At 37.7% G+C, this 12,973-nt stretch overlaps 1 protein-coding gene across 11 annotated transcripts in view; it reads left to right on the forward strand.

Annotated features, from left to right (window-relative positions):
* Nucleotides 1-12,973, forward strand: part of PEX5L (peroxisomal biogenesis factor 5-like) — a 233,774-nt gene that overhangs the window by 54,711 nt on the left and 166,090 nt on the right. For 2 of the 11 annotated variants that reach the window (XM_011956708.1, XM_011956710.1), the window contains exons 1-2: nucleotides 2,686-2,886; nucleotides 5,226-5,297. The exons of 3 other annotated variants lie outside the window; for them this stretch is intronic. Coding sequence is in view for 3 of the 8 variants with exons in the window: in XM_011956705.1 (XP_011812095.1) it covers nucleotides 3,647-3,739; nucleotides 5,226-5,297 (165 nt within the window). In the remaining 5 variants the exon portion in view is untranslated. Of the gene's footprint in view, nucleotides 1-2,676; nucleotides 2,887-3,646; nucleotides 3,740-5,225; nucleotides 5,298-12,973 lie in introns of those variants that run through there. 6 more of the 11 variants (XM_011956703.1, XM_011956707.1, XM_011956712.1 and 3 more) reach the window with 4 other exon arrangements.

Here is a 12,973-nt window from a genome sequence, read left to right on the forward strand (position 1 = left end):
GTACATGCCTGTAATCCCAGCTAATAGGGAGGCTGAGGCAGGAGAATCGCTTGAACCCAGGAGGCGGAAGTTGCAGTGAGCCGAGATCATGCCACTGCACTCCAGCCTGGGTGACAGAGCAAGACTCCTTCCCCACACACCACCCCCTCCAAAAAAAAGAAAAGAAAGATTTCCTAAAGAAAGATAAGTCTTTTCTCACTATCTTCCTACCCTCACCACCAATGTATTCAATAATTTACTCTAACCTGGCTTCCATCTTCACCACTTCTGTTCCTGCAGTCATTAATGACTTCCAAAATGCCAGATACATTGAAAAATTGTAGTTCGTATCCTTATTTAACCTCTCATCAGCATCTGACACTATCAGAACTCTGTTTCCTTTGACTATGTTCTACCAATTCGCCACCTGCCCCGTGACCACTCCTCTTCATGATTTACTGAGTTCTTTCTTTTTGACCATTACTTAAATGCAACTGTTCTTAGGACTCTGGCCTTAGTCCTCATCTCTTCCTTCTCTGTGTTTTCTTCTTTGGTGAGCTTATCCACTCCTGCAATTTCAGTCATCCCTAGTGATCTTTACGCACTACCCTTATCTCTCTTCTCAGATACAGACACCTACATCCAAATGGGTGACTGGATCTTTCCACTGGGATGAACTTTCCAAAGACACCACAAACTCAGCAAGTATCTTTTCAGCACATTTTCTTCTTTTTCAACCCTTCTCCTTCTCATTGACACTCAAAAGAGAGATTAGATCAAAGTCTTCAAGGAAAAGCAGATATGAGGAAATCACCTTTTAGGACAGGGAAAATCTGAGCAATTTTGCAGCTGTGGGAAGGAAGGTGGTAGAGAAAAGACTGAAGACAGGCAAAAAAGAGGATAGGAACTGAATCCTGGCAACCATGAAGAAAACAGTAAGAAGGTCTTTTCTTCTTGTAGCTATATTTTATATTGTGTATGTGATATGTGCTTTAATAAATTCATGTCTACTATGTATCATTCATAGCAGCATTGATTTTTAAAAATTTGAATTATTTACATGCAAACCTTTATATTTATTTTGACATCTGTAGTTAGGCAAAAATTGCAATTAGGGCTAATTTGTACAATTAGCTAAATCGAGTGTTCCTTTTCCCTTTCAAAATGCTTTATATATTCCATTCCTAATGAGTATGAAGAATCCTTTTAATTCAATTCATACACAACTAGTATTTTTCAATTAAAACCCTTACTTTTAAGAAATTAATATCCTGCAATGAACAGGAGTTACTTCATTTTTCAGATCTCTAGCCCGTCAGATTTCATGGTTGTGTTACTTACTTGCAAAATGTTCCTATATGATACATTCCACATCTGTGGCCATTATATTGTTTTTCTTTTTTTAATTTTTCTTTATTTTAGAGACAGGGTCTCACTCTGTCACCCAGGCTGGAGTGCAGTAGTGCATTCATAGCTTACTTCAGCCTCAAACACCTGCACCCAAGCGATCCTCCCCCTCAGCCTCCTGAGTAGCTGGGTCTACAGGCACACGCCACCATGTCCAGCTATTTTTTTTTTTTTTTTTTTTTTTTGAGACAGAGTCTCCTTCTGTCACCCAGGCTGGAGTGCAGTGGGGTGATCTTGGCTCACTGCAAGCTCCGCCTCCTGGGTTCACGCCATTCTCCTGCCTCAGCCTCCTGAGTAGCTGGGACTACAAGCGCCCGCCACCGTGCTCAGATAATTTTTTGTATTTTTTTTTTTTTTAGTAGAGATGGGGTTTCACTGTGGTCTTGATCTCCTGACCCTCGTGATCCACCTGCCTCAGCCTCCCAAAGTGCTGGGATTACAGGTGTGAGCCACCGTGCCTGGCCACTAATTTTTTATGGAGACGAGGTTTTGCTGTGTTGCACAGGCTAGTCTTGGACTTCTGGCCCCAAGTGATCCTCCTGCCTCGACTTCCCAAAGTGCTGGGATTACAGGCTTAAGCCACCACACCTGGCCTGTATTTTTCTATAGCTGTTCCAAGTTTAATGCAAGTTTATTTAATTAAAGTAAACAAACTCATCTTTCTGTTTTACCTTTGTGGAGGAGAGAACAAAGGGGTAGGAAACAGGAGGTAGGGTTAAGGAGAGATGGTGGAAGTCTGTAGAGAGGAAAGATTACCAGTTAGGCTCAATGTTCTTAAGAAAGTTACCCATCTAATGCAAAGTATCAAAAAAGTTATCAGCATTAACAAAGAACTAACAAAGATACGTCTCCTGCAGGTCAGAAAGGATTCAGAATGGTGTGGAAAGATGGGAGATACTGTGTTTGGGGTTTCAGAGATTGGACACGTTATCCTGAGCTGAAAGCTTCTTATAGGGTGAGGCACCGTCAGCAAAGAAATACTATTTCCTTTCCCTCTTTCCTTACCTTTCCCGCCTTAGGTCCTCACCATTTTAGCTCCACTGCACTAATGCTCCCTCCCCGGCTGCACCTAGGGCAACAGTGCACAAAGTCGGCCATAAATGGGCAGCATGCTAAGGCCAGGTGGACAGGCGCCTAACCTTACTGCCTCAGTGGAAATCCTCAGCTCCAGTGTCTTGCCACTGAAGGTGGGAGGAGCACAGGAAGTGATTGCCCTGTGGCTTCTCCTCCCACAGAAGCCCTGCCCCCTCACACTTGGTCGGTGGAGAGATTAGCTTTCTATTTCCTTCTAGTTCAGTCCTTTGGCTACTGTGAAAGACCACGCAGAAGCTGTGGACTTGCTTTTTTGTGCTTGACAAAAGTGCATAGATAGAAGACAGGGATTCCCGGCTGGGAGGAGGGAGGAGAGCTGAAGATCCCTGCCTGGGCTGGCTGAGCTAAGCAGTCAAAGTGGGAAGCTGAGTGCTTGAAAGAGGATTATGCTCGCGCTAGAAATAAGCAGTAAGTGAGTGAATACCATTATGGCTTAGAAAAGGATTAATCCCCCCAGGGTTATGGGGTGAACTAGAAAATATTGCTTAATTCTAGAGTCAAACTGTAAGGCTTCGGCTTTGTGTACTGTTGTGTGCTGTTTGGAAACTAGAGGTTTAAGTACAAAACCAGAGTTCTAAATGCCTCCTCCCACTCTTGGAAAATGCCAGCTTCTATTTAGATTAGTTGGGGGACATAATTTCCTTCCCTGAACTAGCCTCTTCCCAGGAAAATTTACTACTAAATTAGATAAGGAGTTGAGATTGGAGAGGCAGAATTTGGTATTTGCAGAAATTGCAGTTTCGAATGATGTTCTGTGAGTGCTGACATTCTATTAGCAGTGACTGTCAAGAAAGTTTAGAATAGGAGATTAAAAAGGGAAAATCAAGAGCTTTTATGATGAGGAGGCTGAAGAGTCCATATGCAGAGAAGTAAATAAAAAAATTATATAATTTAAAATAGGTGGATTTTTTAAAACATCAAATGGAAACAACAGTCAAAGAGTATAGAAGTGCATGGATAAAAATTAGTTAGAAAAAGAAATTTTCATTTCAGTGACTTTTTTGTGCTAGCCAAAAATTTCACAATGTTTACAAAGTCAAGACAATGATTCAGGAATACTTCAATTATTGTTGTACATTATTAATGCTGTTGCTGGGCAAGATCTGTGGTTCTCTGGTCAGCAAGTTCTGGCAAGGAAGCCACTGCCACTGGCACAAAGAATTCTGGGATGTCTGACAGTGAAATGGATGGAAGAACCCACATTCCATCTCTACTTAATGTCCTTTTGTCCAGAAACCGGGCCATGCAAATGAGCTACTTGGTACGTATACAGATCAATATTTGGAAAGGCATTTCTAAGTGTTTTGCATTGGAGGCTCTCTAGACAATATCTTATGGCAACCAGTGAACAAAAAGAATACAAAAGCAAAGTGATAGGAAGGAAGTTGCTGAAACCAACCTTGTTCTTTTTGTTTTCCATCAATCTTGAAATGGAACCTCAAATGAGGACAAGAATAAAATAGGGAGAAATGCTGTGGCCATCTGTTCTGTTCTGAGTGGCTAAGTTCATTAATATAAAAATGAGATTTTGGGTTTTATTTATGCATCCTAATACTTGGAAGACTCAGAAATGTCTTTATTACAGTAAAAAGAAAATCCCACAAAAATTGGAGGTATGTGTTTGTGGGGAAAAAAATGCATAATTCTGGTTTTTGAATGTTATGGGGAAAAACTAAGAATTGTACTCACATTGTGAAGATTTATATCATGTTCACTGATGGATATATCTCTTCCCCCAATGAGATGAGGACCCTAATATGACACAGTAGATGCAAACATAAGCTTTTTAATTCCCTTAATTCAAGTTGATGTTGATTAATAACTAAAGCAAGAATCTTTAAAATAAATAAATAACCTTGAACTACAGCTGACTATGTAGTGGTTTTTATTTTTCATTTGTTCCTGGTGTGAAGACACAACATGACATTTCTAGTATTCTCATCAACCGTTGCGTTGGGAGAAAAAAAGGCTCAGACATATTATCTTTCTCCTGTAGCACAAGTGTAAAATGATTGTCATTATCTATGTCCTTTTCTAACTTTAGAATTTGTAGATTTTGCTATGGAGGAAATAGATGGAGAGTGGTCTTTGGGTCAAAATAAATTATGACAAAATGCCAAAAAAGTGCATTTAAATGAACTCTTAAGATAGTCAGTCCTCCAACTTTTCAAATACCTAATTTTGTAAATTATTTTATTTATCTCTTTACAATTATTTCTGAGTTGGGTTTTCCAGTGTCAGTATTCATCTGACTTGCAAGCAAATGTTGAAAATCTGAAGATTCATTATCTGAGTTGCATAATACTTCTATTATTCTTAAAAAATATGTAAGACATTAAAACAAAACATTGAATAGTTGGAAGTCTTGAGTATAAAACTAAATTGATTTTCAATCTTTAAGAAAAGTGTGCTAGGATTCTTCAAAGAATTGCTTATTTATCTCAAAGTGTTAAAGAATCTTTTCTGATACTACAGGACTAAAAAAAGAAGCATAAGAATATTGAGAAAAAGATTAAAGGTGTAAGTTGGATAGTGGAGGCTAAGCAGATATTGTTAATGAATAATGTGATAAGACAGCAGTTTGACTATAAAAACATTTGGTGTTGTACATGAACGATTTATATAAAGAATGATGCATTATGACTGGTGAACAAGGCTAAGACTTTTATCTTTAAAAATATTAAGTAGGAATTAAGATTGTTAATGGATAGAAACTAAATGATCATTTAAAATTATTCTTTCACAAGAAAAGTAAAGAACAAGGATATGGAAAACTAAGCAGTGATGAAGACCTCGAAATAATTGTTGATCAAAAGCAGGTAAGTGAATACTTACATACATTTTCTACTGTTATACTGTATATTTGGATGACTAAAGCCTTTTGAGTGTTCAGCCCTTCTCTGGCAGCTGTGTTAGCCTGTCTGACTAAAGCCTGCCTGACAAGATTTTGAGAGCAGCTAAGCCGCCCCATACGATGCCTCTGATCCACTGACTTTTGCCTGATGCCAACATGCGTGTTCTATATGTATGAATGATGGAAATAAAACTAGAGTAAGAGAACTTTTGGAAAATTAAAGGCATTACTTGATAAAATGAGTCAAAACAACAATGATAATTTTCTTGGGAAAAAGATAAACAATAACAATGAAATATATTATCTTGAAAATGAGAAACACTGCCATTATTCTATCTTGTGAAACAATGAATTATAATTTAGAGAAAGAGAGAAAAAAACTGAGAACTTTAAGGCATATATATTGCCCAATTTAATTTTCCATATTGTCTGCAATATACATAAAGATGATTCTGAAAACAAAAAGAAGAGGCTATTAATGAAATCTGTAGTACCACCTGTAATTTGAGAAACCTCTAGCTTGGATGTTATATGGGCCTATAAGGTGAAATGAAAACTGCTTAATAGAGCATGAACAATGACATACCAGGTAATGGAAGGTTTCCAGCCCATGCCACTGAATTGGCACTAGCCCTTAACATCTCTGTTAATTATCAAGGAGACAAGATAACTGCACATCTATTTAATGCATAAGTGGCACAGCCTCTGAGAGTGATGCAAAAGCTGTAGAGAGAGAAATAATTCAAAGAGATCTGAATAGATTAAGATTAGAAAGAAAGCAGTCAGTAATTTACAGACAGGCATCTGAATTTGCTCAGTTTCCTGACATGCAGTTTGTTTTGCATCATAACAATTGCATTCAGGGAGCTATTGTACATATTTTTTAAAAAAGGAAAAATGACCATCAGAAGGTATCAACCAGAAATAATTGACTTAGAGACTTGCTTGTTAGGCTTGGAATAACTGAGGTAACTGAGATAGTCTTCTGGAAAAACTTGCCAAAACATCTCTCCACCGAGGTGCAGAATATGTTGATTTTACAGCACTCACTCAAAATGCTTCCGAGTTTTTCTTGTCATTGCCCTCCCGCTCCTGTGTAGAGCAGGGTAGGGGATGTGTGGAGTGCCATGTTATCAGTGAAGTTAATAAGGTGAGTGGAGCTGTAGCCCATGTGCTCTACTGGGCTATTAACTGTTACTTTATGCCAGATTAAGTACTTAGGGCATGCAATCTATGTCTGATCCCACCCATAGACTGGGATTCTGATCAAAGGACTGCACCCACCTGGCAAATGAACTAGTAAAATAAACCTGGGTATATTATGAGAATACATATATGTATACATTTCTCTAATAAAATGAAAAATTAGTTATTTTCTTTCTTAATCATATAGAAGTTAAATTCTTATTTTTTCCTTCTTCTTTGCTATCTTCCTACCCCAAAGCTTTTCTTTGCTTTCCTTCTTTTTTGCCTAAATCTTTGTGTTTTAACTGAGTTTTGGTGTTCAGAAAACTACAAAGTTATATTTTGAGATCCTTGTGGTGAAAAGCCAAAGGAAGCCATGTTCTTTTTTCTCATGCTACCTTTGACAAAATTTCTATTGTTGTGACTAAACACATTTTACTAATTGTTAAGGAATCTTAAAGAAAAAAGAGAAAAAAGAAGAGAACAAAACCTTCCTGCTTCTTCAGAAAATAGTACTTTTATTACCTGGATCAAATGAGGGTGGATTCAATTTTCTCAGAGTCGCTGTTTGCCTCTGTAGTTATCACATTTCTTCCAGTGCCATTGCACAAGTTGATGCTATTTGGCAGTGACTCAGCTTTGCTGAATTATTCATGTCAAAACATGTTTCAAAAGATGAGTAATTATGAATATGAGTTGGCTTTGGTGTTTGCTGTTGGCAGAAAGAGTAGTCCTTCGTTTTTTTGAGAGATTTATTTGGTGTTGATGTTGTGAGCAAATCCTAGATTGAAACAACGACAGTGATGATATCTCAAAGTAAAATATCTGGGGAAACACTGTAATTAGTCTTCATAAAGCTATAAGAAATTATCTCAAAATTTAAGAGGTCAATAAATTAAGCATGTGTGTATGTATATGTACATTTGTTTTTCAGAAATTGAATATTGCTCCATCTCATAGATATGAGTTATACATATATGATGACATTATACATATATATGTATTTTATATGTATAATAACATTACAACTCTATAGCATTATGGAGGAATCTTTATGTTCAGTTTATTCTTCCTATATCTTTTCAAAAACATGGTAGAAATATGTTATAGTCAATCTTCATATAACTGCAGGTAGCTTTTTCAGTAAGCGGTGCCAAAAGAAAATCTAAAGAGGATAAATAAAATAATTGGAGTTCTGCAATGGGCAGAAGTCTCCTAATTTCTTTAAATCCGTCATTCAGAAGCTGTCACTCTACAAATGCTGTGTAAGCTATATGCCATTTTATCAGTCATATGATTTGCAAATCTTGTACTTCCACGGAAAGCCCACAGTCTTGCTTATATAAGCAAATTAATAACAGAAGCAGCACCGTGTATGTGGATTTTGTTCTTCCTGCTGCCTTCACTCAAGGAGGTAAAAGATGATTTCTGTGTTATTTCAACATGGAAAAAAAAAGTGTGTTTTGGAAATGTGTAAGGTTCTATTCTTTAAAGACAATGTTGTTTTCCTCTCTTTGTGAAATTGTATTGACAAAATTTATTTGGGATATGTATAAAAACATTTCAGAGAACACTTAAATGAGTGTTGATGTCCTATGGTAAAAGGTGCCAAATGATACACACGCGCACACACACACACACACAGTCATTTAAATAGAAATGTATCACACTGGGGTCAGAGTCCCTATTTTCCAGCAGAAATCTCCAAGGTTTTCAAACTTTAAGCATAGAAGGTAATCAAAGGGAATGTATTGGATTAAAACCTTAATGTCTCCAAAACCCAAACATTTGACATAAAAATAATATAACTAATTAGTAAATGCTATATTTGGCTTTGTAAAAAAAATATTAAAAGACAAATTTAAAAAATCTATTATGGCATATTTTTATTATTTGTGAAGCTATTCCTTCCTAAATGAAGGAAAGGAGGGTCTTGTTTAGGTTTCATGTACACGTGAATTTCCTTCTGAAGTTACTGAGATTTCAGGTGTGGGAGTAGATAGTCAAGTGCCTTGACTTAAGGGATTAAAAACATTAACCACTTTCAGCCAGTTCATTCTATTATAAATTACTATTTTTAGTTACAGCCAACTTAACTCAAGGTTTATGATAAGCTGGAGCTAGACAACAATTTTTAAAAATGTTTTCAAATTCCAAGTAGACTTAAAGGAGGTAACAAAGACTAATAAATTTGTAGACTATTTTGGTTATATGATGGATACAGTTACAGGTTCATGTATTGTAAAAATGGGTTTAACAGCATGTTGTGGATTTACTTGGTTATAGGACTCAAAGTTGCAGTTGCATAACCCTTAGTGCAAGTAGGTTGGGAAATGTCAAATATCAGCCAGTTACAGAGGGAACAAGCATATCCAGGTCAGAGCAATAGTTCTCAAGCTTTAGCTGCCTTAGCATCCCCAGGAGGGCTTGATATAACATAGATTACTGGGCCCCACCCCTGGGGTTTCTGATTCTGCAGGTCTGAGATGCCTGCGGCCTGAGAATTTGCATTTCTAAGTAGTTAGCTACTGCTGCTGGTTCCAGACCACACTTTGTGAATCACTGGGTCAGAGAAAACAACTAATGCAGTTTTAAAAGAGGAAAAAAATATGTAACTTTTGATAAATTTAACATTCTTCAACCTGGCGTTATCCAGGGATCTCAAAATTGGAATTCGTAAGCATTTAACGTAATAACAAGACCAGAAAACAAGAAAACCACAGCCATTTACAACCAAAGGTACCTTTAAAGAACCAGGTTTACAGTCTGGCTAAATCCACATGGAAACCTGGTAATCTTGAACCTCTCTGAGCTCAGTTTTCTCATTTTCAAATAAGTTTTCTGATATTATTTGTAAAATGATACTCTGCTCTTCCCACCTCCTAGAGTTTCTCTGAGTTAAAATATGTAAAAGTGCTCTATGAAGTGTATATCATTTATGTAATTTTAATTAGCTAGGCTTCACCACTTCACTCCCCACCTCCCTTCATCCCCAATTTAGCAAACAGGAACTTTGAGATCCAGAAAGCTGAATGAAGTTGCCCAACTCCCTGGTTAGGTGCAGAGAGAGCCCTAGAAGCCAGCTCTCCCTCCTGCCATCCAGTCCCATGCTCTTTCTGTCACCTCATATAGCTCTGTACCATTGCTCATTACTGATCATGCTAGAAATGGATTAAGAAACTGTTTTGTCTCAGTGCTCTAATTATATAAAATAACCATCTACTAGAAAGTATCGTAATTGGTCAACATTTATTTATTTAACCCTCACAGGAATAAACTTCCCCACAAACACTCCTTAACTGTTTACTTCCCTCTTGAGCCCTATGGCTTTGTCAGGAGAAAAATGCCCCTTCAAGCAAGTGTAAATAAAACTAGAGCTAAAAGGTAGCTGTGAAAACCACTTGCCTTTCCTCTCACAACCTCCTCAAGGAGAACCTCTACCAGGCATGAGAAGGGTCCTGGGAAGAGACAACACACCCTCAGCTTACAACCTTTTTGAGAGTCTCTTTTTCACCTTGTAAAGGAAACCTGAGCAGAAAGCAATGGACAGTAGAACTTCTGTGATCTTTTTCTAATGAAGAAGAAGAGATAAATTACAACCTCACCCTTGTGCCTCCAATAGCTCATAAGCATTCAAGTTGGATTGCAGTTCTGTCCTAGTGGTGGTTGTGAAAATGGATCCTCAAGAGAAAAATATAGGCCAACATGAAATTAAAATGGAAGAACAAGAAAAACAGATTAACAGAGAAGATACCCAGCTTATCTGGTACTAATAGATAGTGTGATCCTACCAACATCTAAGCAACTAACTTTGGTCTCAGACTCACAGACAGTAAAATGGATGAGGGTAATATGCGTTCCTGCCTTGTTGTGGTAGCCAGCCCCATCTGGTCAATGCTTTCTTGGTCATATCAATGTGATGACTTAACTTAAATGTAATTCAGATCCCATTTACCCCTGAGGACACTTAAAAAGTATGATATACTATCTCTTGGTATTAGGTGTAACACTGTCCCTGGGTACCTTCTTAGAACTCTGTATTTGGTCAGAAGAACAGAAACCTCTTCTACAGTTGCAGAAAGGAGACCACCTGCTCAGCCTGCAGATTCTGAAGCATGAAACTCTGAGACATCTGAAGGACAAAGCACATTATGCAGTTGTAGTTGCCTTAATTACACTCACAGCTGACATAGGTTCGTTAGTGTTTTCCTCAAGAAAGATTGATCGATGAAAAATAATTGAATGAAAAGAAGCCAGATTTATTTGGGATGAGAGAGACTATTCAAATTTGCTGTCTATCTGAAATCAGCATTGGAGTAAACAAAGATTCACTGTTGCGGTCCAATCAATCCCATCTTGTCTGCAAACTATTTATCATCAATAAGTATTGTACATGGAAGGGGGAAATTTCTTCCATTAGGTTAAATAGAAAAGTTACTAGAGCGTAAGCATAATCACCCTGCGTTTTATTCCTAAGTATTCCCTATTTGTATCAAGTAATATAAAAACAATTCTGAATTACTGATAATTTGGAGGGCAAAATTACAGTAATGCCAAGTATCTTACTTTGTATTTTCCTTGAAAACTCACGATGCTGAGTTTATGTTTTGGTTGGTTGGTTTAGCTTCATGCATTTCAATTTAGTGTACTGATTCTCCTAGCATCAACGGACTCTAGGAAAAACACAAGGGCAAATCTAAAATCCTTCATTTTAGAATCTGTACTTTAAAAATCCGATTGTTAAAGTCTGATGGTATAAAGCCAGAAAACACAGAGAGTCCCGTATCATAGAGTGGCACAGAGGCAGGCAAGATAGCTGAAGAAAGAATCCATTGCCCTGGTTCCTAGTCTTGGCCCTGCCATTAATAAGCAGAAGACTTTGGAGTAAGTAGTTCAAGTTCTCTGAGTTTCCGTTTCTTCATCTGTACAATGTAATAATAGCGTCTGCTCAGATGACTGCTGTGAGGCTCAAACGGGGGTGCTCCCTTGTAGAGCCATGTGTCCAGTTTGGCCTCCTTTGGTCAGTCCCAAGTCTAGAATCCAGAGCCACCACTCCTTTGTCTTGGGACTCTTTCCTCTGTAACTCGTGCCTCCTGAATGATGAGTTGGAGATGGATATGGTATCATGACATTTTCACTTTGGTTATTTCCACTGGTTTACTATTAGACATTCTGCATGCCTTCTGTGGAACAGTATTAGATACTCTAGTCTAGCACATTTTCAGTGGTGCCAGCTCTTCTGCCAGGCCATATGCTTGGCATTGTGAATATAACACAGAATGTGTGTGTGTCACTCTTACACAGTGGTTAAGAGCAGGGCCTTTACAGTCACAAATCTGAATGAAAACAGACTATGGCCATGTCATAGCTATTTGGGAAAATTAACCAGCTCTCTGAGCCACAGGCTGCTCTGCTATAAAATGAGGAAAATACCTACTTCGTAAAGTTTTGGGGAGGAATAAATAAGTTCTTGTACATAAATGCCTAGCAAAGTACATGGCATGTGGTAAGTGTTTTATAAATGGCAGGTACTGAGGTGAAAGCACGGTGGTAGTTGATAGTTAGACTAAATAGCTGTAAGATCCCCTTGGTATCTCATTGTGTTTTGGGTATGCATTTCTCTAGTGATTAGCGATGTGGAGCATTTTTTCATATGCTTGTTGACTGTGTGTATGTCTTCTTTTGAAAAGTGTCTATTCATGTCCTTTGTCCATTTTATAATGGAGTTGTTTGTTTTTTGTGAATCTGTTTAAGTGCCTTAAAGACTCTGGATATTAGACCTTCGTCAGATGCATAGTTTGGGAATACCCTCTCCCATTCTATGGTTGTCTGTTTATTCTGTTGGCAGTTTCTTTTGCTGTGCAGAAGCTCTTTAGTTTAATTTGGTGCCATTTGTCAACTTTTGTTTTTGTTGCAATTGCTTTTGGCATCTTTGTCATGAAATCTTTGCACAGTTCTATGTCCAGAATGGTATTTCCTAGGTTATCTTCCTGGGTTTTTACAAGATCATGTCCTTTGCAGCCACATGGATGGAGCTGGAGGTCGTTTTACTAAGCAAACTAACACAGAAACAGAAAAGCAAATACCACATGTTCTCATTTATAAGTGGGAGCTAAACATCAATTACATATGGACATTAAGATGGGAACAACAGACACCAGGGCCTACTTGAGGGTGGAGGGTGGGAGAAGGGTGAGGACCAAAAAACTGCCTATCAGGTAATATGCTTATTATCTGGATAATGAGATAATCTGTGCAACATATCCCCATGACATGCAGTTTACCCATATAACAAACCTGTACATGTAGCCCTGAACCTAAAATAAGAGTTAAAAAAAAGAAAAAGAAAAAGAAAAAGATGTCATTGGAATTTTAGGACATTGATTTATAATGATTTTAGACAATAAAGTCTAGTCTGGGGTCATGGATGCAAATGCCTTTTCCAATCATCCAGGT

Source organism: Colobus angolensis, unplaced genomic scaffold, assembly GCF_000951035.1.
Source record: "Colobus angolensis palliatus isolate OR3802 unplaced genomic scaffold, Cang.pa_1.0 Scaffold422, whole genome shotgun sequence".
Lineage (NCBI taxonomy): Eukaryota > Metazoa > Chordata > Mammalia > Primates > Cercopithecidae > Colobus > Colobus angolensis.